This window comes from Eurosta solidaginis, chromosome 1 (assembly GCF_040869045.1).
Source record: "Eurosta solidaginis isolate ZX-2024a chromosome 1, ASM4086904v1, whole genome shotgun sequence".
Classification (NCBI taxonomy): Eukaryota; Metazoa; Arthropoda; class Insecta; order Diptera; family Tephritidae; genus Eurosta; species Eurosta solidaginis.
Genome location: NC_090319.1, coordinates 323,822,410 through 323,842,919, shown reverse-complemented (window position 1 = coordinate 323,842,919; position 20,510 = coordinate 323,822,410). Strand labels below are relative to the sequence as shown.

The following is a 20,510-nucleotide window of genomic DNA, read 5'->3' as shown; positions in this document are numbered from 1 at the left end:
TTGCCTTGAGACGTTATATACATACACATATATTACATAATGCAATAATAAAGCTGATGTCAGCAACATAACCTCAATTTTTCGGCAGCTCTAGTATTTACAAAAGTAATAAAATTTGATTGCTTCTTTTTTTGTACAAATTCTTCAAAGAAATTAGTTTTCTGTAAAATTTTGTCTATAATCTGTTGGGGAAAACAAAGTTAGTTAATCTTTTTGTCTAAAAAATTCTGGTAGCGGCTTATGATCGTAGTAGAATGATTCAAATGTTATTATGTATGATAGATACCCTCTAAATATGCAGGCCGAACTTGTCAGAATAAGGGAAAACGTCAATGGCATGAGAACACCTGAATATATTATACATATATTTAAAATATATTGACAGGAAGATACCTCCACTAGGTTCAGTGGGGGAGAAACATGCAGAGGAGCAGTTAAGATTTGTTGTAAGGTTTAAGGTTTTTCAAAAACTTTCCACGTTTTGGATGAAATGAAAAATCTGTACCATATAATTTTACTGTTTAGCTGAAAACCCAACCCGAACTGCTGAAAATTAATATCTATAGGCGTGCTCCATATAATATCAATTCCAAAATGTATGGTCATCCTAATCTACATACATAATAAATCTATAACATAACATGTGACTGTTTTGATTTATGCTACAAGATATCATTGGAATATATCGAAGACTTGCAACTGGCTATTATTATTATTGTTGTTGTTGTTGTTAGGCGGTACACTTTTCTGCTGTTGTGTTAAATTCATTGCACTAAAATTAGCAAACATTTGTGTTGTTGTTGTAGCCGCGGTTCCTGTTGCAGTTGCTGTTGGTAGTTGTGATGGAATGTTTTGTTGTGCTGTGCCAAAGAAATTGCCTGACATGCTCACGCCACCGCCACCTAATGATGTGGGACTTGTTAACGGTGAAATGCCACTACCAGCACCGAAGGCATTAAAATTAGTAATTTGTCCCGTTAATGGCAAATTATTGTTACTACCGCCTGGTTGTTTTGTGGGACTTTGTGTTTTGAGTGCATTCATTGATGGTGCTGGCGCATTGAGTTTATTCGCTTTGCTATTTAACAAATTATCCAAATCGATTTTCAGATGCCCCGCATTCAAATTATCAGACCAAGTAGCACCAACATTTTGTGTAGCATTTGTTGTTGTAGAGGTATTTATTGCTGCACTCAGAGAGTCATGTTGCTGTTGTGGATTATTATTGTTGTTGGCGTTGATGGGTTGTAATAGATTATTGTTGTTACTTGCTGAAATTGGTGGTATAAAATTATCTGTAAATAAAAGATAATTTTCAATTTAACGAATAACGGCAATATGTAAAGGTACATAATTCCTTTATGAGTTTTTGTTGCTGATATTACGAAAAAATTGTGTACAATAAGCTTAGAGTATTTTAAGTTGTGACAAGATTTTTGAAATGGTGATCAAATCAATGTTTTATATATAAGTTTACTGTGTATGCATGTAAATCAGGGTGTTTGTTTTCAGGTAATTTCATTTCCCTGAGCTACCTAAAGATTTGGATATAGTAAGGCTAGTTTAAGGACCTCACAGGCTTAGCGTTGTTACTAGTTTTTATAAGTTCTTGTACTCCGATTCTTTCTTTCCTTTGTTCTCTTTCACAGCAAGATCCACATTTTTGTCCTCGTTTTTACGGTATACAGAATTTGAGACAAGGGCGTATCCAGCCTTTGACAATTTTTTTTTTAATTTCAGATTCATATATACCATATTTATAAGTATAAAGAGTAATGACGTCTAGGTAAAAGCGAAGCCTGCTTTATAGACCCGGCTGTGGGCTCTAGCAGTTCGTTAAAATTTTTATTTATTTATTTTAATTATTTATCATTTATTGGTAATTCAAAATTTTGTTGAATTAGATCAATTTAATAGTCAGTACAAGGTGTAATTACTTTAGAAATGTGATCCCCCAAGTGAGTTTCAGATTCAACAAAATTGTATTTTTCCACATACTTTATTTAGTTACAGATATGTATTTTAAATTGCATTACTCATTCTCTGAGTATTAGAAAACCTGCTAAGAATAAAACTTCGAGGATTTATTGTAAATTCATCTAAAATTAGATCTTTTAACTCCGTATCATTTTCCGCTACCAATTTTCTGTGAGCACTCAGCATACATAAACCTTTGTAAAAAAAACTTTATTTACTATTAAGGCGATATTCTGCCATTGTTCTCAACCACGCCTTTACCCTCCTTAGAGTGCTGAAGGAGCGTTCCACAGTTGCGGTTGTGCAGGGCATTGCAAGCAGAATTTCAAGTGCTTCTCTTATTTTTGGATGGAACACTGTCTTCCCGAAGGCACATACAAGATCTGTTGGTCCCTGATTTTGGCAATCCCTGTACCACAATTCCAGTTCATTATAATACCATATAAATTATAAAAAACCTTGGCATCGGCAAGTTTGCTTTCAATGTCTTTAAGACTCATCTTTTTGACAATATTTGGATGCAATGTAGTCAAACAAAAAGCAGGATTATTTTGCTGCGAAAACCTTTGACTTAGTGAACAAATTAGGGAGTCTAGATAAAGGTGACGCCCGCCCCCTGCATACGCCCTTGATTTGAGACGTTTGTTAAATTTAATATTATCAATAAATCACCAATTTTCAGCAGCTATTTCGCGCTAATATAAGAGTTTGGACACTGCAAGTTGCAGAAATCACACGATGGCGAGCCATCCTACCTGAAGCCTTGCTTGATTTCAAATGGATCGAAGAGGTCCTCAGGTCTAAAGCCGCAACTGTAAGATCCAATATAGAATTTTATATGCTATAGAACCTATTATGCGAAGTTAAGCAGACTGATCCCGTTGTCATTGGCGCGATTTATAAGCCTTTTTGGGTTTATTTGCATAGATTTTACCAACTCCCACTTCCGTATGCAGCTCAGCGGGTACCCCGTTCCCTGGCACTGATTCGGTATTCTTAGTTTGTCATAGTCGCGAAAGGGAACGTATTAGCCATCACCGGGGTCATGATCTCCCTCGATATTCGGAAATGAAGAATAGTTCATTACTCAAAAATGCTTTGTACGTCGATTACTAGGTCTCTTTTATTGAAATCTTTTGTTATCCGCCAGATTATCTGATATTCTTTCTAGCAGTCAGCATCTCATGCTCTTTGCAGTCACGTCGTTTGCTAAGAGTTTCTTCTTGGATATCAGCAAAGCAGCTATCGTCTACACGCTTATAATTTTGTATTTCCTTGTGAGAATCGAATTTTAAGATAGCTTAGGGAAAAGAGAGATCCTAACAATTAACATATGAAAATAAAACATACAACATAGCGTAAGTGTATTTTTAGTGTATAAGAAAGAAAGCATATACATACATACATATGTATAAGAACAAACATAGTACTAAAATTAAAAGATTTTATTAACTAGATTATTATAATACTATAAACAGTAAAATATTTTGAAACCTCTATAACTTCGTAATCGAAGGTAACCATAGCACCAGATATCTAAAATCGACTCGAGTTCCTAACGCCTCTGGGATTGTGTGTTCAGGATTGCAAAAAAGCGGAGAAGTCACTCAACAGACGGACGCAACGATATAACTGGCCTTGGGGGTAAATTTTTCACTCACTACCTTCATCGTCGAAATATCCAATAAGCTTAATCAAAACTTCACATTTGAGGAAGGCGGAGAAGGCTTAAACTGCCTAGTATTTGTGCCAAAGAATAATCAGCGGAAACTAGTGCCAGGAACTAAAGCTTATAGGCGAAACTATTATACTGGGCTTAAAAGTGAATGCAAGTCCTGAATAAAATACAACGGGCAACTTTGGAAGTGTAACGGGAGTACTTTGAGCAGCTATAACTGGACCTTTACTTATGTACAATGCAATAGGTCCTGCCATAAGACTTGGATAGTCGCAACGCTAGAATGAGCGGCAGTGTTGTCATATTGTCTTAGCAGGCTTCCCGGTGAGTCGACTTAATTTGGCCAACACAACTTTAATAAAAACTTTGATGTGTTCCCTTTTAGGGGAGGATATGTTAAGCGGGGTTAACCACACTGTACACTGATGGACTCGTCTGGATACCTGCCCCCGAATCCCGACATTAGCTAAGGCTAAAACTCCATCGCTAAAAATATCTAAAACAGTATCAAGTGCGCAGAAAAGTATCCTAGTCCTATGTATAAGTACAAGAATTAGGATGTTATACCTTGTGATTATATGGTACTAAATGTTGCAGCTTTTCTGCGCACTTGATACTGTTTTAGCTATTTTTGGCAATGGAGTTTTAGCGTTAGCGAAGGTTGGAATTAGGGGGCGGACCTCAGGAAAACATCAAAATACTCAATACAGAATACCACACACATACCAAGCTAAAGATGAACAGAGTACCAGTTTCATAATAAAATTTGTTCCAGAAGAACCAATGAACAATCTGATCTTCTAACTTTATTCTAATAACAAAATAAAAAACGATATTAAAATTAAATTGCCTTAATAAAACAACAATTTGCATTAGAGTTGCAAAACTATCGATGGATCTATCGATAGTTTACTTTTTTTTTTTTTGAGGCTATCAAAGACCACCCAAAGCTTTGGCAAAGCTATCAAAAAATATAGATGGTTTTGTGTACTATCGATAGTTTTATACTTTACTCCAGCAGAAATTTTTGCACGTATTGCTTTAAATGTATGAACATTTATTTCAAGCAATTTTTAATTTTATAATTTATTTAATAATTTGGGAAAAATTTAAACAACGTGACATCAGGACGGACAAGGCGACAGCTGTTTCGATTATACCTTGTAAATCCTCTTGACCTCCTGATGTCACGTTGTTTAAATTTTTCCCAAATTTTAAAAAAAATTAAAATAATTAATTTGGTTTTAAAGTACTTTTGATATTATAGAAAGTACATTTCATACATTCTGAAGAACTTTTGACTCTTTCTAAATTTTACTTTGGACTGGGTAGGCAATTGAAATGTAAAGTCCACTCTTGGCAATGCTCTACAAGTAACTTACCGTACCCGTCCTGCAACATGGTGCAGAAGCATGAACCATGACCACATCAGATGAGGTGGTTTTCGGAGTGTTCGAGAGAAAAGTCGGTGACGGCGACTGCAGAAGAAGATTTAATGATGAGCTGTGCGAGCTTCACGCAGCGAATTAAAACACGGCGGCTATGCTCACTAGGCCGTGTTACGCAAATGAAAGATGATGGTCTGGCTAAGAAAGTATTTTTATCGGAACCCAACTATGGAAGCAGAGGAAGAAGAAGGCCCCAACTACGCTAGAAGGACCAGGTGGAAAACTATTTAAACCCTCTTGATGTGACCAGTTAGCCGAACGAAACGACTGGCGCGCCGTGTTGGACGGTAAGTAAAGTCCAAATGACACTGTGGCGAATGTTGACATCACTAGGCTGTTAGCAAATAATCACGCAACAACAAAAAAAGAAACATTAAAGCGAGCCACACTTGTGTACATTAACACATAAATCATCATTTATACACAGATGTAGTAATCAGCAGAAGTTATTACTCACACATACACACGCATATACATATGTAGCTCAATTACCAAGCAGGAAATACAGCAGTTATAGAAGGCGAAACGTCTAGTGCAAATATGCAGACGAGGCAACAGAGAGTATAACAGAGAGCAGTGCAAGCTGAGGAATGATGAATCAGTTTTATTTGAACACGCTATCAGTTGCGAAGAGAAGTATATTTCTAAAGTATAGTTGTACTACTCCCAAAGTAGTCTAATATAAACCAATTTGCATAGAGAATATTGGAGTGATTTATTCAGCGGTTTAGTGATTCGAACGTTAACAGAAGGTTTCAAATAAGCGGAATTTCCCTAAATTCGCTACAATACATTCTAAAAATTCAACTCATATTTATTAATTTTTTTGTTATAACAATAATGTACTAAACTTTATAAAACAAATTTATAAAACACAGTGTAGGCGCATGTGCAAGCATATAAATTTAATACAGTAGTGGCTAGAAAATAATTAGAACGTGTAATTACAAATATAGCGATAGTTGTGAGCACTTTAGAAAACAAAAGCAAAGCGTGAAACATCCAATCTAGTTTTGAATTTTATTTAAATTTGCGCTTTACCTAATGCGTCCGCGGTGGTATAATGCCAGGTATGTTGAGAAATGCTTTTTAATTTTTAAGAATATGTTATTTTGTGATTTTTATTTTTTCAAAACAAAAACAAACCAACAATTTGCAATGCAAATGCGTCGAACGAAAAAAATCCAAAGTATGTGTAAAGCGCGCAAGTCAAAAAAAAAAAAAGAAAGTACATACAATTAAAATAAATAAATTGATAAAATATGTTCAAGTTTCTTTTAATTTGGATACATACAAATTTGTTTTAATATTTACTTAAATAATAATCTATATACATAGTATGGTACATGTGTGGGTGTTTTTTATAGATGTACTACATGAAATTAATTTACATAAAACGTAAATATGTTCAATAGTTTTTATTTTTAACAGGTTCCTGATCTTTTAATCCCCATACATCTACAGCTGCGAATGCGGAAATAGTAGTAAAAATTATTAAGAAATTTTATATAATTTCTTTTTTCTTTTACTCATTTTCGTTAATTTTGAAGAAAAAAAACTTTAATAAATGAACTGTTCAAACCAATTAAAAAATAAAAACAGCGTTTTCGAAAAAAATCGTGATTTAGAATTTTTTAATACACGTTTTTTCGGAAAACTTTATATTTTTTAATGTCCTGAATGAAGAAAACCCATAAAAAAAGTAAAAAAAATCCCAAAAAAATGTTCGAAGCTTGTATACTGAGTTCCACGGGCGAATAGCGACAGCTTTAAATTTTATTTCGCATGGAGAGCGCTTAATTTTTAATTAATAATTTTTACTGCAATTACAACCGCTATATCTCAGCAATTTTTTGCAAATTTTCCATATCGAATTTGGTTCGATGAATGCTCTACCTCAAATTCTTCGCCAGAAACGCCATCTGGGAGCTATATTTATTCACGTCTTATCTCAGAATTGAAGAGCACCATATCCCAGAATTTTTTGTTTGAGCTGAGAATGGGAAGGTTAGGTTAGTTGGAACTGGCCGTTACGAGGGGGGGGAGTTGTGGTGGCGGTACGAGGGGCCTCACATAGACTGAATGAATCCATAGTGTTACCAGAAGTTTGTTTAACGAGCAAACTGAAAAACTCCTATCAAAAACCAGGACCTATATTATAAAATAACTCCACCGCCTTGGCAAATAAAAGAAACTTTCTAGGACTATGCCATTTGCTGCTTCTAGATTTGATAGCTGTATCACTCCTAATGGTTGGAGTCTTAGCCTGTCTAGCGCAGGGCACGTGCACAAAACGTGCTCGATCGTTTTCTCCCACATCCTGCACTTCCTACATCTGCTATCACTAACTAGGCCAAATTTGAAAGCATGTGACTCCAGAACGCAGTGTCCAGTCAGAATATCCGTCATGAGCCTACAGTCCTCTCATTTTAATGATAAGAGTAACTTTGTTAGTCTAAGTTCGTAATACCTTCTGTGATCTTCGACACTTTACGGCTCCGTCATGTGTAGCATGTGTAGTTGTCGCTTTCTCTTAAACTCGTCAAATCCAAATGGGACGTCTACGTTACATGCTTCGAGGGATGTGCCCTTTTTAGCTAACTCATCCGGTTTTTCTTTCCCATATATTCCCATATGTCCTGAGACTCGACAAAGATGTATGCTTCGTCTTATCCCGATTCCTTTCAGGAGTTGCTTACAGTTGTAACACACTTTTAGATGTGCTAAACGAGGTTTTTGCCTTGATTGCCGCCTGAAAAACACTACAGTGATCTGGCAGTTTGTAGGATCTGTTCATTTCAGTATACCTCAGACCTTACTGCTTCTATTACTTTAAAACCAACGGTGTACACGTGTATCGCCTCATCTGCATTTGGTCACCTTGCGCTAACTATCCACCTCTATTGTGGTTCTAAGAGCCGAATGGTAAATTTAGAAAAAAACTTTTAGATACATATATGACGTCCTTCAACCGAATTCTGAGTAAGGGTTTTTTGAAACACATTTTGAAGTATGGTGTTCTTCAATCAAGTTCTGAGATATGGCGTTCTTCGGGGCTTTTTGAAATAAATTACGAAATGAGGCGATGTTCAAAAGTTTTCTGAAATATAACGTTTCGGAAACGGTAACCGAGATAGGGTGATATTCCACGCAACAGTTGATTTGTGCATGGAGGATGATCAACAAACAAACGTAGTTCACAATAGAAAATATTTCAATAGCTCCAAACACTATGGGAAGTCTTTTTGAAACAAGAAAAAACGTGGGCGGATCACAAAATGTTTTAATTGTTTCGTGAATGTTTTCGAAACTTTTTGGGAACGGTTAAGGATCATCGGTAATATTTCGGAATTATTACTGGATTATAATGGGACGTTTTCGGGATAATTTCGACATTATTATCGAACTTTTCGGGCTATATGTTTTGATGATACTATATTATTTCGGGAACATTTCAGCAATTTTCATAATCATTTCGGATCGTTGTCGCCATTATCTTGGGATTATTTTGACTTGAAATTGGTATTAGTTACGCAACATTTTGAAATCATTTTTACCTCTATTTCTGGGTTATTTTTCGGAGTATTTCAAAATCGTTGATAGGTTTAGTAATTAGTTTGGGACCATTTCCGTTTCATTCTGAGCTTTTGAATCCACACTCAATTTGGTTTGGCGACGAACCAACCCGGAGTTGTGCCATCTTTAGTGCCTTTTTTTTACTTTCCCATTTTATCGTTTGTATTTATAAATCGTAGGTATATTGCACAGGTCGAGTCAACAATTAGTATATGTATATGTGTGGCTGTAATGCCAGATACCTACATTCAGATTTCTTTTGTGTCCTATCGTAAGTGAGCAGGCTTTCACCTACCAGGAGCTTGTGCGATTAATTGAGGAAGGTAGAAGTCATTAATTTTCGTCCTATCAATTATTTTCTGCGTTTATTGCTTGCGTGATTGTAATATCTGTGTGATTGTTAACCTTTTATGAAAATGAAATGGTATTTTAATTTTGGCACGAATCTCAAAATTGTAAGTCCTTAAAAGAAAATAGATAGACCCACCATTAAGTATACCGAAATAATCTGGATGAAGAGCCGAGTTGATTTAGCCATGTTCGTCTGTCTGTTTGTATGCAAACTAGTCCCTCAATTTTTCAGATATCTTGAGAAAATTTGGTGAGCGGGTGTTTTTAGGTGTTCGATTAGACATTTGTCGGAACCTGCCGGATCGGACCACCATAGCATATATCCTCCATACAACCGATTTTTCAGAAAAACAGGATTTTTGTCATATCCTCCTCAATTTATTAGATTGAAGCTTCGAACTTCACCATATGCTTTCGTATATTGCACATATTGTTGTCTGAAAAATGGATGAGATCGGTCGTATATATAGCATATATTCCCCACAACCGATTGTTCAGATAAGAAACTTTTCGTAATTACTGCCCCATTTTAAGAGCTAGAGAATTCAAATTTCACCAAATGCTTACCTATATAGCATATATTGTTGTCTGAAAAAATCATAGAGATCAGTGGTATATATATTATATACCCCATATAAACTGTAATTTTTGCCCCTTTTTTACGGCTAGAAGCTTCAAATTTCATCAAATACTTACGTTTACGTCATATGTAATATTTTTAAACTCAGCTGAGCAGAGCTCACAGAGTATATTAACTTTGTTCGCATAACGGTACCCCGTAACGGCATAAACTAATCGAGATAGATATAGACTTCTATATATCAAAATGATCTGGGCGAAAAAAGAAATTTATTTAGCCATGTCCGTCCGTCCGTCTGCCCGTCCGTCCGTAAACACGATAACTTGAGTAAATTTTGAGGTATATTGATGAAACTTGGTATATAGGTTCCTGGGCACTCATCTCAGATCGCTAATTAAAATGAACGAAATCGGACTATAACCACGCCCACTTTTCCGATATCGAAAATTTCGAAAAACCTAAAACCTAAAAGAATTTTTTTAAGTCAAATTATAACACAAAATTTAATATCTTTACAGTATATAAGTAAATTGTGTCAACATTCAGCTCCAGTAATGATATGGTGCAACAAAATACAAAAATAATGGAAAATTTCAAAATGGGCGTGGCTCCGCCCTTTTTCACTTAATTTGTCTAGAATACTTTTAATGCCATAAGTTGAACAAAAATTTACCAATCCTTGTGAAATTTGGTAGGGGCATAGATTCTATGACGATAACTGCTTTTTGTGAAAATGGGCGAAATCGGTTGAAGCCACGCCCAGTTTTTATACACAGTCGACCGTCTGTCCTTCCGCTCGGCCCTTAAAACGATAACTTGAGCAAAAATTGATATATCTTTACTAAACTTAGTTCACGTATTTATCTGAACGCACTCTACCTTGGTATAAAAAATGGCCGAAATCCGCCCACTCTTTCGATATCGAAAATTACGAAAAATGAAAAAAATGCCATAATTCTCTACCAAATATGAAAAAAGGGATGAAACATTGTAATTGGATTGGTTTATTGACGCAAAATAAACCTTTAGAAAAAACTTTGTAAAATGGGTGTGACACCTTCCACATTAAGTAGAATAAAATGAAAAAGTTCTGCAGGGCGAAATCAAAAGCCCTTGGAATCTTGGCAGGAATACTGTTCGTGGTATTACATATATAAATAAATTAGCAGTACCCGACAGGGTCACCCTGGTCCACATCTCGAAAACGCCTTCACATATACAACTAAGGATCACTCCCTTTTAAAATACTCATTAACACCTTTCATTTGATTCCCATATCGTACACACACATTCTAAAGTAACCCCTGGTCCACCTTTATGGCGATATCCCGAACCTATAGAACTATGGCCCACTCCCTTTTAAAATACTCTTTAATACCTTCCATTTGATACCCATGTCATACAAACACATTCCAGGGTTACCCTAGGCTCATATTCCTACATAGTGATTTTGCCTTATTTTGCCTCCAAAGCTCTCAGCTGAGTATGTAATGTTTGGTTACACCCGAACTTAGCCTTCCTTACTTGTTTTGACATGAAATCATTTGTATGTTTTGTAATCAGTTTGGGTCCATTTCATTCTGAGCTTTTTAATCCATACTCAATTTGGAATGGCGACGAACCGACCCGGCGTTGTGCCATCTTTAATGCTTTTTTTTACGTTCCCATTTCATTGTTTGTATTTATAAATCCCAGGTATATGTATATGCACAGGTCGAGTCAACAATTAGTGTATATGTGTGTCTGTAATGCAAGATACCTGCATTCAGATTTCTTTTGTGTCCTATAGTAAGTGAGAAGGCTTTCACCGACCAGAAGCTTGTGCGGTTAGTTAAGGAAGGTAGAAGTCAGTAATTTTAGTCCTTTCAATTATTTTCTGCGTTTATTGCTTGCTTGTTTGTAATATCTGTGATTGTTTTCATTTTTTCATTCAACAATTTGATTATAAGTACATTCAGATAACGAAATCTTTTTAGAACAACCAACAGGTATAACAAACCTGTATCATGATTCCAGATCCAAAATATTTCTTTGAGCTCAAGTTTATTTTTTATTTACGACATTTAGATATAAATACATACGAATTTTAAATTAAATTTTTTACTTAACAGACTTAACTTTACTATAGTAATTTCTTCAAATCTTATTAATTTAAAAAATAAACTTAGTTTCATTATTCTTGTTGCGTGGAATAAAGTATATAGCAGGTGCCAAGAATTTGATTGGCGATATCGCGACATTCCTCTGATGTTTCGCCACCAAAGAGCGGTGATTTAACAAAATCCTCTAACCATTGTTGTATTTCACCAACACGCTCTCCAAAACGCTCCAACAAAATATAGGCAGGTGTGGTTATCAAAGTAGCACCAATCAGCTCGAGTGTAACAAGACGCACGCGTGCCTCTGAGCTAAAGCGTACAAATGCGCACAAATCAAAAACCTCACGAGCAATTGCCGGCATGAGTGGACAGTTTTGTGCGCTCATAACAAATACGGTCAATGTATGCAAGAAATTAACTAACAGTAAAGTATCAATATCATGCGCTATACGGTCATGTTTGACGTACAACATTTGCTGAGTACGTGGGCCACGTATGAGAGAAAAGAAAAATGTACCAGCAACCGAATGAAAACGATTAGTTTTAGCCTCAAATGATGATGAGTCATACATTTTGTTATGTTTTTGATGAAAACGTTTCGTTTTCTCTTTCAAACGTTTGCGTATCAAACGTTGTGCGGCAAGCAAACGTGTTTCATGCTCATTTTCGAAATGAAATTTACGCGGCTGTTTTGGTGGTGTTGGATGCTGCAACGCCGCTACTTCGGTATTGGTGGCCGCTTCGAATGTGGTGATGCCTGAGAGTTCTTTAGCTGTAACAGCTAAGATTTGTAACATGAGTATACGTAAATTGGCATTATAACACGAGTTTTCTGTGTGGAATTCACGACACAAATATTCAGCTGATGGCGCAGGCATAGAAACGCAAACAGCAACTCCACATTTGAATTTCGTGCGCTCGAAATCTTCGTAGTAGTATTGCATTTCAAGTGGTATGAAAAGGCGTAGTAGATCGACAGCGAGTCGGGTATCCTGTTGTGGCAATTGTTTACGTATGAGTTGTTCAGCAGCAGACATAGCTGACTCAAATATTTCGTAATTGTCTGTTTTTGTACTGAGCGTATGTAATAAATCGAGTAGAAATTTCGGACGTTTTTCGGTAATAGTCGATGTATCGTTCGACATGTCGTAAGGCTTGTAATCCTCTTCTAAATCATCATCATCGTCGGAGTCTAGTGGAACTGTAGGTGTGGATTTTTTAACGTTCTGCGCATTGGCAAAATTTTTAGATGGTTGTATAGATGTTTCTGTACATTCGGGTTCCATGTTATGAGATTCAGTTGCAGTCACAGTGAAACGCTCTAACAATTTCAATAATTTATTTAAATCATATTCTGCAAGTTGTGGTTCATCCTTCTTTGGCTTACGGTAGCTTTCAATGATTTGATCGAATTCTGCTATCACGCAGCCACGTGGCATTTTTAAAACATCTTCATACTCGAAACGCAAACGATCTTCATGTTTTACTTTTGGATCTTCCATATAATTAAATATTAACTCTACAACCTTCATACCCACATGACGTTGTATCACATCCGTACATTCGAGATGGAAACGTAAAGCTTCATGCAGATATCTCTTATACTCATTATCATCCAATTGCGACACATTCTCGTCCTCATACAAGTGCTTTGCTGTGATTACAAGTAATTTGGCAATACGTAAATGTTCTTTATCAGTTAACTTCTGCAGCGCGCTACGTTTCGACCAAACTCCAAGCAATTGTTTAAATAATTGTTGCACAATTAGTTCTTCATTCAATGCTAAATAACGCACTAAGGCACATAGCGCATGCGCAGCGTCTGGGGCACGTTGAAGCGTTAGCTTTTGCGTTAAACAAATGCGCCAATATTCGGATTTAATAACAGCATCACCAATTAAGCGATACAAATCCACAGTCGGTGCAGCCAGCAACATTGTCAATGCCGCTTTATGAATTGCATTAGCATCGATGTTTTTCAAAATATTTTGTACAACATCACAAAATACTGGAATTTTTGCAAACTCATCGAGTATCTTTAAAAATTCACTTAACTTCGTATCAGCTTGTTCAAAGCTACAAAAATGTATGATTATACGGCTTAAAAAGCGACTGCAAAATTCCAAATTGAAATGCGCAACATCTTCACAATGGAAAATAAAATTTAAAGCGCTCATCAAATGCTTCAATAAAACTCTTCCATATCTGTCTAGCATGAATGCATCTGGCAGATGTTTGCCCAATTTATTTGCCACGCTGTTTGGTAAAGCAATGATGATTTGTAAAAATTCTGCGACATTGTTATTGAACTCTTCCAATGGCTGCACTGGCATCACATGTAATGCCCCCTTATATTTTTCTATAATTTGGGCTTGTTCTTGGCAAATATGCAATATAGCTAAGGGTAAAAGTTGCATGTCTAACACGAGTTCGGTCAGCATGGCGATTGTGCTTGCGCATGAGTCTGCTTGATGCGTGTTTGATAAATTCTTATTTAAAGCATAGAATGTTTCATAAATGAACGCGAAACAATAGTCCATTTCCAAGAGATTTAATATTTGCAGATCCTCCTTTGTTGGCCATTCACGGTTGAATAACTTAGTTAAGCTCGCCACGAGCTCGGCATACTCGTACGCTGCGATTTGCTTCCAATCTACGGTATCTCTATCTAAACCGATTAATTTTTCTGCTGTGCAATAGCCAGGTAATGCGCCAATGCCATATAACTGCTTGATTACATTTGATATTTTTGTTGCATCTGCTGCGCATGCGACTTTTGGTAATGATTTCAATGTGCTAATTGCTTGTTTCAATGCATTTCGTATGCTCTTTGGTATTATTTGATTTGTGTATATATTGTCATCATTGCCGTCTTCGGCTGAAATGCAGAAGAAAAACGTGTGCATCCAATTGGAAATTGTTTCCGTAAAATTTGAAAAGTTTATGCATATATTTATGTACGAGTCGTACAGCGATTTTGCTACTTTACTTATATACATACTACAGGCTTTCAAATTTTGTTTACATTTTAAATTGCAACAATGTATATATACGCATTATATAAACGGTATTGATTTTACATTCAGAAATATAAGATATATTTTCATGCCTGTGCAGCTTTATAGAATTACGAGCCGGACCCGTGCACATCTTGCGCAACCAATATAAAAGTCTCTTAGCAAATATCAACAGAAATCAGCTGTTCTATCAATCAATTAAAACTTACAGCTTGCGCTGTCATCTAGCGTATGGTATCAACTGCCGGTAATGCAGCACTACGACCAAAATTACCCAAAGCTCGCTAATAGCCCGAATCTCCATGTTTACAACCAAACATTTATTTATATATTTGGATTCCAAATAAGAGCGAAAAAGGGACCCGTACATAAACAAGGTAATTAGAAATAATATATATGATGGCAAAAGATGCAAAAATAATTCCGTTTATTGGCAGTTATTAAGCCCCATTTCCATTTCGAAATAAGTGCAACCTTATCTTGAAAAGTAACTATGTAAAACCTTCCGAAGCAGCCTAGAGTGCTCTCGACATTATTCTGAAAAGATGTCTGTGGTAAAGCTTCTACCATTGTCAATTGTTTGATATAAATATTATTTTTAAATTAAAAGGCTACCATGAAAAAACCTTTTATTTGGGACCCATACCCATATTTCGTTTGTTTGTTTCATAGAAGAGATAAGCCAAAAAGTAATTTTCTCGTTTTTTCCATTCGTATCACCGATGGTCCGATTCGGCTCTTACCTAAGAGCGCGCTGAGTCGATGACATTGTTCTTTTTTGAGATTAGGAGCTGATGTAGTTATGCAACACATGTATTCCCATGCATTTCGATGAGCTGAATCTGAATTATAATATTTGAACCATTCGAACAGGTCGTGTCTCGGCCCTTACCTCAAAATAAATAAAATAATTTAAAAAAATTTTTAAGTTTTATTGAAAACCAACTTACATGAAATAATAATAATACTAAAAGCACCACGGCCACCGTGGTGTGATGGGTAGCGTGCTCCGCCTATCACACCGTATGCCCTGGGTTCAACTCCCGGGCAAAGCAACATCAAAATTTTAGAAATAAGATTTTTCAATTAGAAGAAATTTTTTCTAAGCGGGGTCGCCCCTCGGCAGTGTTTGGCAAGCACTCCGGGTGTATTTCTGCCATGAAAAGCTCTCAGTGAAAACTCATCTGCTTTGCAGATGCCGTTCGGAGTCGGCATAAAACATGTAGGTCCCGTCCGGCCAATTTGTAGGGAAAATCAAGAGGAGCACGACGCAAATTGGAAGAGAAGCTCGGCCTTAGATCTCTTCGGAGGTTATCGCGCCTTACATTTATTTATTTTTTTTTTAAAAGCTAGAAAATAATTAGGTAGGTCCTAGGTACTAGTCATCACACTCCTCATCAATCTAGGGCGTTGATCAGACAATTAAATAAAAGCGTTGGACGCGTAAGATTTCTATTGATAGTCATAAGTAAGACCAACTGAACCTTAATGAGGTTATGATACGCCTCACATTTTTAGAAATTTGACGCCTGCAACGCTTTTATTTAATTGTCTGATCAACGCCCCAGATTGATGAGGAGAGTGATGACCAGCACCTAGGACCTACCTAATTATTTTCTAGCTTTTAGTATTATTATTACTTCATGTAAGTATTGTTTTCATTAAAACCATTTAACTAAAAAATTTTGTTTAATTATTTTATTTTCAAGTTTTTAGTCTTTATTTAATTGCCTATTATTTCTCATTCTTTTTATTTCATTTAGTGACTCATTATTACAAGCACTCTTTCCTGACAATTTGTTACAATCTAAGTCCTCAATACATAATCCTTCCAAAGACTTTACCCGACTCTGCGCCACGTATGCTTGTCGCTCCTTGAACTACAAAATATTTTGATGTCACTTCTATACTTCTGTACTTCTAATATGAGCCAAACCGGACATCACAGGTCGCTTTCTATTCAAGTATGTATTCACCCTTATCGCGAGTTTTATTTTCACCCGAAAATATTCACAGTTTTTGTTCACCCTATCGCAGAGGGTGGCGACCTTATCGGCAACTCTTTGTTCGAGAGAAATGAACAGCGGGGAAACCCAAATTTGTTCACATATATTTTGCAGGCAAACGAGAGGAAAAGAAAATGTTAGTAATTTTTTTCTATTGAAATTTGATACTCTTATAATTATATGTACTTTTATTATTAGAACAAAATCAATAAATAATGCACAATCAGAAGCTGAGTGGAAAAAAGTGAAATTCCTGTATTGCTAAGTATGTAAATTCTATTTCTTATGACAACGTATCAGTCGGCCAAGTTATCCATTGTGGACAAAGCCACGGTTCCAAAATGTTGAGCCCCTCACTGAAACAAGATTGGCTAAGACCCACTTCATGGTTCTTTCCAACGGCTTTTCCCTATGCGAAAAAACGAAGACATGTACTCAACTTTACAATTGGTGGAACTCAAAATTCTTGCTTCAATGGTGACAAGGAGTTGGTAAGAATATCTAGCAAATATTAGAATGCCGGCTTGTTTAGCCTGTAATATTGGCGAAAGCTAATTGAAAAAAAATTAACTTGTTATTCAAAAGTGCTGACAATGGTAGTTTTTAGCTTACAGTGAATCACTTAGCTCCAAAGGGTTGGAACAGTCTCTTAATTGCCTCCGAATCGCTTTCACATTTATATTCTAATCGCGCTCAATCAATACCAACCTAAGTGCAATACTAAACATTCTTTTATACATTTTTTATTTCTATTTTTGTTGTATTTTAAGGAAATATATGCTAGGCTACAAAATTTACACAATTGTAAGCAAATTATTTGTTCACTGCTAATGCACAATAGAGCATCAGCTGTTTCGAAGTGAACTTTTGTTCGCCCGAAATTGCCGATAGGCGGAAAAAGTTCACCCGAACAAAAGAAGTGAAGGCGAACTCTTTTCCGCGTGAACTTCGCGAAAAGGGTGATTATGTGTTCCAAATATGAGCCAAATCGGACCACAAATACGATTTTTGTGAATATCTTTATCCTTGCGCCACCTAGCGGCGATTTTTTTTATAGGTCGCTTTCTATTCTTGTATGTATTATGTGTTCCCAATATGAGCCAAATCGGACCACAAATACGATTTTTGTGAATATCTCGATCCTTGCGCCACTTATCGGCGATTTTTTTCTTATTATTGCATTGTCATCGGGTTCTGAACTATAATCCAAGTTTCAAGCTTGTAGCTTATCGGGAAGTTACTTAAATTTGAATTACATAAAAAGTGCTGTCCATCCCAGCCTGTCAAGTCAACCTAAATAAAACCGTTAAAAAATAAGAAAACGGAAGAGTATCACGGGCGATTGAGGGTTTTTTTGAGGTAAGGACCGAACTGGGGCCCCCTAGCCTAGTTCTTATATAGCAGATATTCGGATTCAGCGCATCTATGAAGCTGAAAATAAAAAACAGTTTTCTAATTTTCCATGTTGATTTGCCCGGGACTTGTACCCAGGACCTTCTGTGTGGTAGACGGAGCATGTTACTAACACACCTCGGAAGCCGGCAAAACAATCCCATTATGATTATTAAAACTACCCCGAAATGGCCCCGGAAAAAATTGTGAAGTTATATTGAAATAACCACAAAGCGATCACGAAATGATCTTGAAATGAATAGGCTCCCAAAGGTGGTCCCGATTATCTCGTCAGGCGAGAACCGATCCAAAAATGATCCCAAAACATTCCCACAAAAGTCGCAAAATGATAACGGGAACGAAGCGGCCTCAAAATAAGCCCAAAATGTTGCAGATATCGCTCATTTAGTTAAATAGTATCATAACTCCAAAAACACGATTTTTCATTAAATAACGAAAAAAGGTTCTCAATATTATGATCGATGCTGCACAAATTTTCATGACCCGTTACAAATTGAATCTGAAAAATTTTGGTTTTTGAGTTATGACACTGTTGAAGTAAAAGATCGAAAGACATCAAAACATACCCAGAGAAAATCTGGAAAATTGTGTTTTTCAGTTAGGACGCTGTTGAAGTAAATAAGTGATGTGGAATCAAAACGGACCAAAAATAGTAACGAGATGTACCTTTAAAATAAAACCGAAATGCTTTCGAAATTATTCGAACACATTCCCGAAAACACCTTAAGATGATGCCGAGGAGCTATCTAAATGTCCCGTAAACAATCTCAGGACTAAGAAAATACAAAAAAATGTTTCCCATGCCCTAAACACAAGCTTAAAGTTAAGGGTCAGACTTTTGCTACTTTGTTTTCGAACCAGGACTGTATTATTATTATTGTAGGTTTTCATATATATTAAAAATATATATAGTAAACTTCCAAGGCCCCAAAGATATGCAGTTTTGAAGAATTTGTTTGTACTATCTATTAAGCTGCTTGTTTTAACAAACCACTTCGAAAATTACGAATTACTACGAATATTTTAAAACTAAAGCTCTAAATAATATACAATAAATTAATTAAAAATTTAAAATAAACTTACCCATTGGCATACTTTGATGAATGGACAAATCACCCAAACCGGCCAAAAGATCTGTAGCTGTTGAAGCACCGGTAGTTGTGGGTAGTGATGCTGTGGCACTATTAAATAAATCAAATGATTCATTAGCTGGTGTGGCCGTTGTTAACAAATTATTATCCAGTCCACTTAGTGAAGTGTGCGCAGTAGCACTTCCTTGGAATGCAGAAAAATCGGCAAATTCGTCGTTGGAAGCGGCAGCCCCAATATTTGCTGACGGCAATTCTGGCACGACACCGTTACCACTACCGCTACCACCAAAAGCCGAGGTAAAATCAACAAATTCTTGTGATTGCTTTGTTTCTGCACGCGGGTTAAAATCATCCAAATCGTCCGCTGTCACGGCGGCACTCGTTAAAGTTTTATCATTCGGCACCGCGCATGTTTTGAATAGATCATCAATTAAATTGTTATTATTATTGTTGCTACTGCTTTTTAATTTCACATCTGCTGCAAGGTTGTTGTTAATATTAGCTTCTGTTACACCACAACCGTTGCCACAATTGATATTGCTTCCAATTAAATCCTCACCACCACCACCAACAGGCGTATCGCGATGCGTAGGTGAATGTATGCCTGCGGCTGAAGGTGACATTTTACCAAAATGTGCTGCCGCACCCATATCAATTTTTTTCGTGCCGACAGATGGCTTAGAAGTTTGCTGCTGCCTTGCGGCAATGTTCGGCACCACAGTAGGGTTCGTCGTTGCAGATTTTGGACGTATATTCATGCTAATGGAATTCGGCTTAGCTTCCGTGACGATTTCAGCAGGACTTGCACGATCATTATAGCGGTATGCTCTCCTGTAAATATAGAACAATTGTTTGTTAACCATGTTTGCAGCATTTTTTTAAAGATTTAAAGTGTCTACCGCGGACTTGGCGAATCACTATCAGAGTATTCCCGTTCACCTTCGTATTGGGCATCCTCGTCTTCGAAATGATCGCCGCCGCGTGCATCGGAATCTAGAGTACAAAATTATTATTTTTTTTTAATCTTTTACGTTTTAAGAATTTAAAAATGTAAGAAATTTACTAACACCAATTATCACCAAAATCACTGCGTCGCGCTCGCCAATCATTATAACTACCAACACCACCTTGTGCATTCATATTACGCATACCCATGGCATCACTACTCATACCAATATATTTATCTTTATTCTTTTTTGCCTTTTTCCGTTCCTCGCGTAGTCGGTCGTCATCTTGTATAAAGTCTATTAATTCTCTAACCTGTAATTGGAGTT

At 36.4% G+C, this 20,510-nt stretch overlaps 2 protein-coding genes across 2 annotated transcripts in view; both read right to left on the bottom strand.

Annotated features, from left to right (window-relative positions):
• Nucleotides 1-101: 101 nt before the first annotated feature.
• Nucleotides 102-11,673, bottom strand: LOC137250717 (dual specificity protein kinase shkD-like). Its single transcript, XM_067784035.1, has 3 exons — nucleotides 11,669-11,673; nucleotides 6,145-6,188; nucleotides 102-1,295 (listed from the first exon to the last, which is right to left on the bottom strand). Exons 1-3 carry the CDS (start codon nucleotides 11,671-11,673, stop codon nucleotides 673-675), a joined length of 672 nt encoding a protein of 223 aa, XP_067640136.1. The 3' UTR covers nucleotides 102-672.
• The window catches only part of lqfR (clathrin interactor lqfR), a 31,202-nt gene continuing 22,329 nt past the window's right edge, over nucleotides 11,638-20,510 (bottom strand). The window contains exons 4-7 of the mRNA XM_067761930.1: nucleotides 20,304-20,496; nucleotides 20,136-20,229; nucleotides 19,229-20,067; nucleotides 11,638-14,587 (exon numbers count right to left, since the gene is read on the bottom strand). Of these exons, the coding sequence (XP_067618031.1) occupies nucleotides 11,784-14,587; nucleotides 19,229-20,067; nucleotides 20,136-20,229; nucleotides 20,304-20,496 (3,930 nt within the window). The 3' untranslated portion in view covers nucleotides 11,638-11,783. The remainder of the gene's footprint in view (nucleotides 14,588-19,228; nucleotides 20,068-20,135; nucleotides 20,230-20,303; nucleotides 20,497-20,510) is intronic.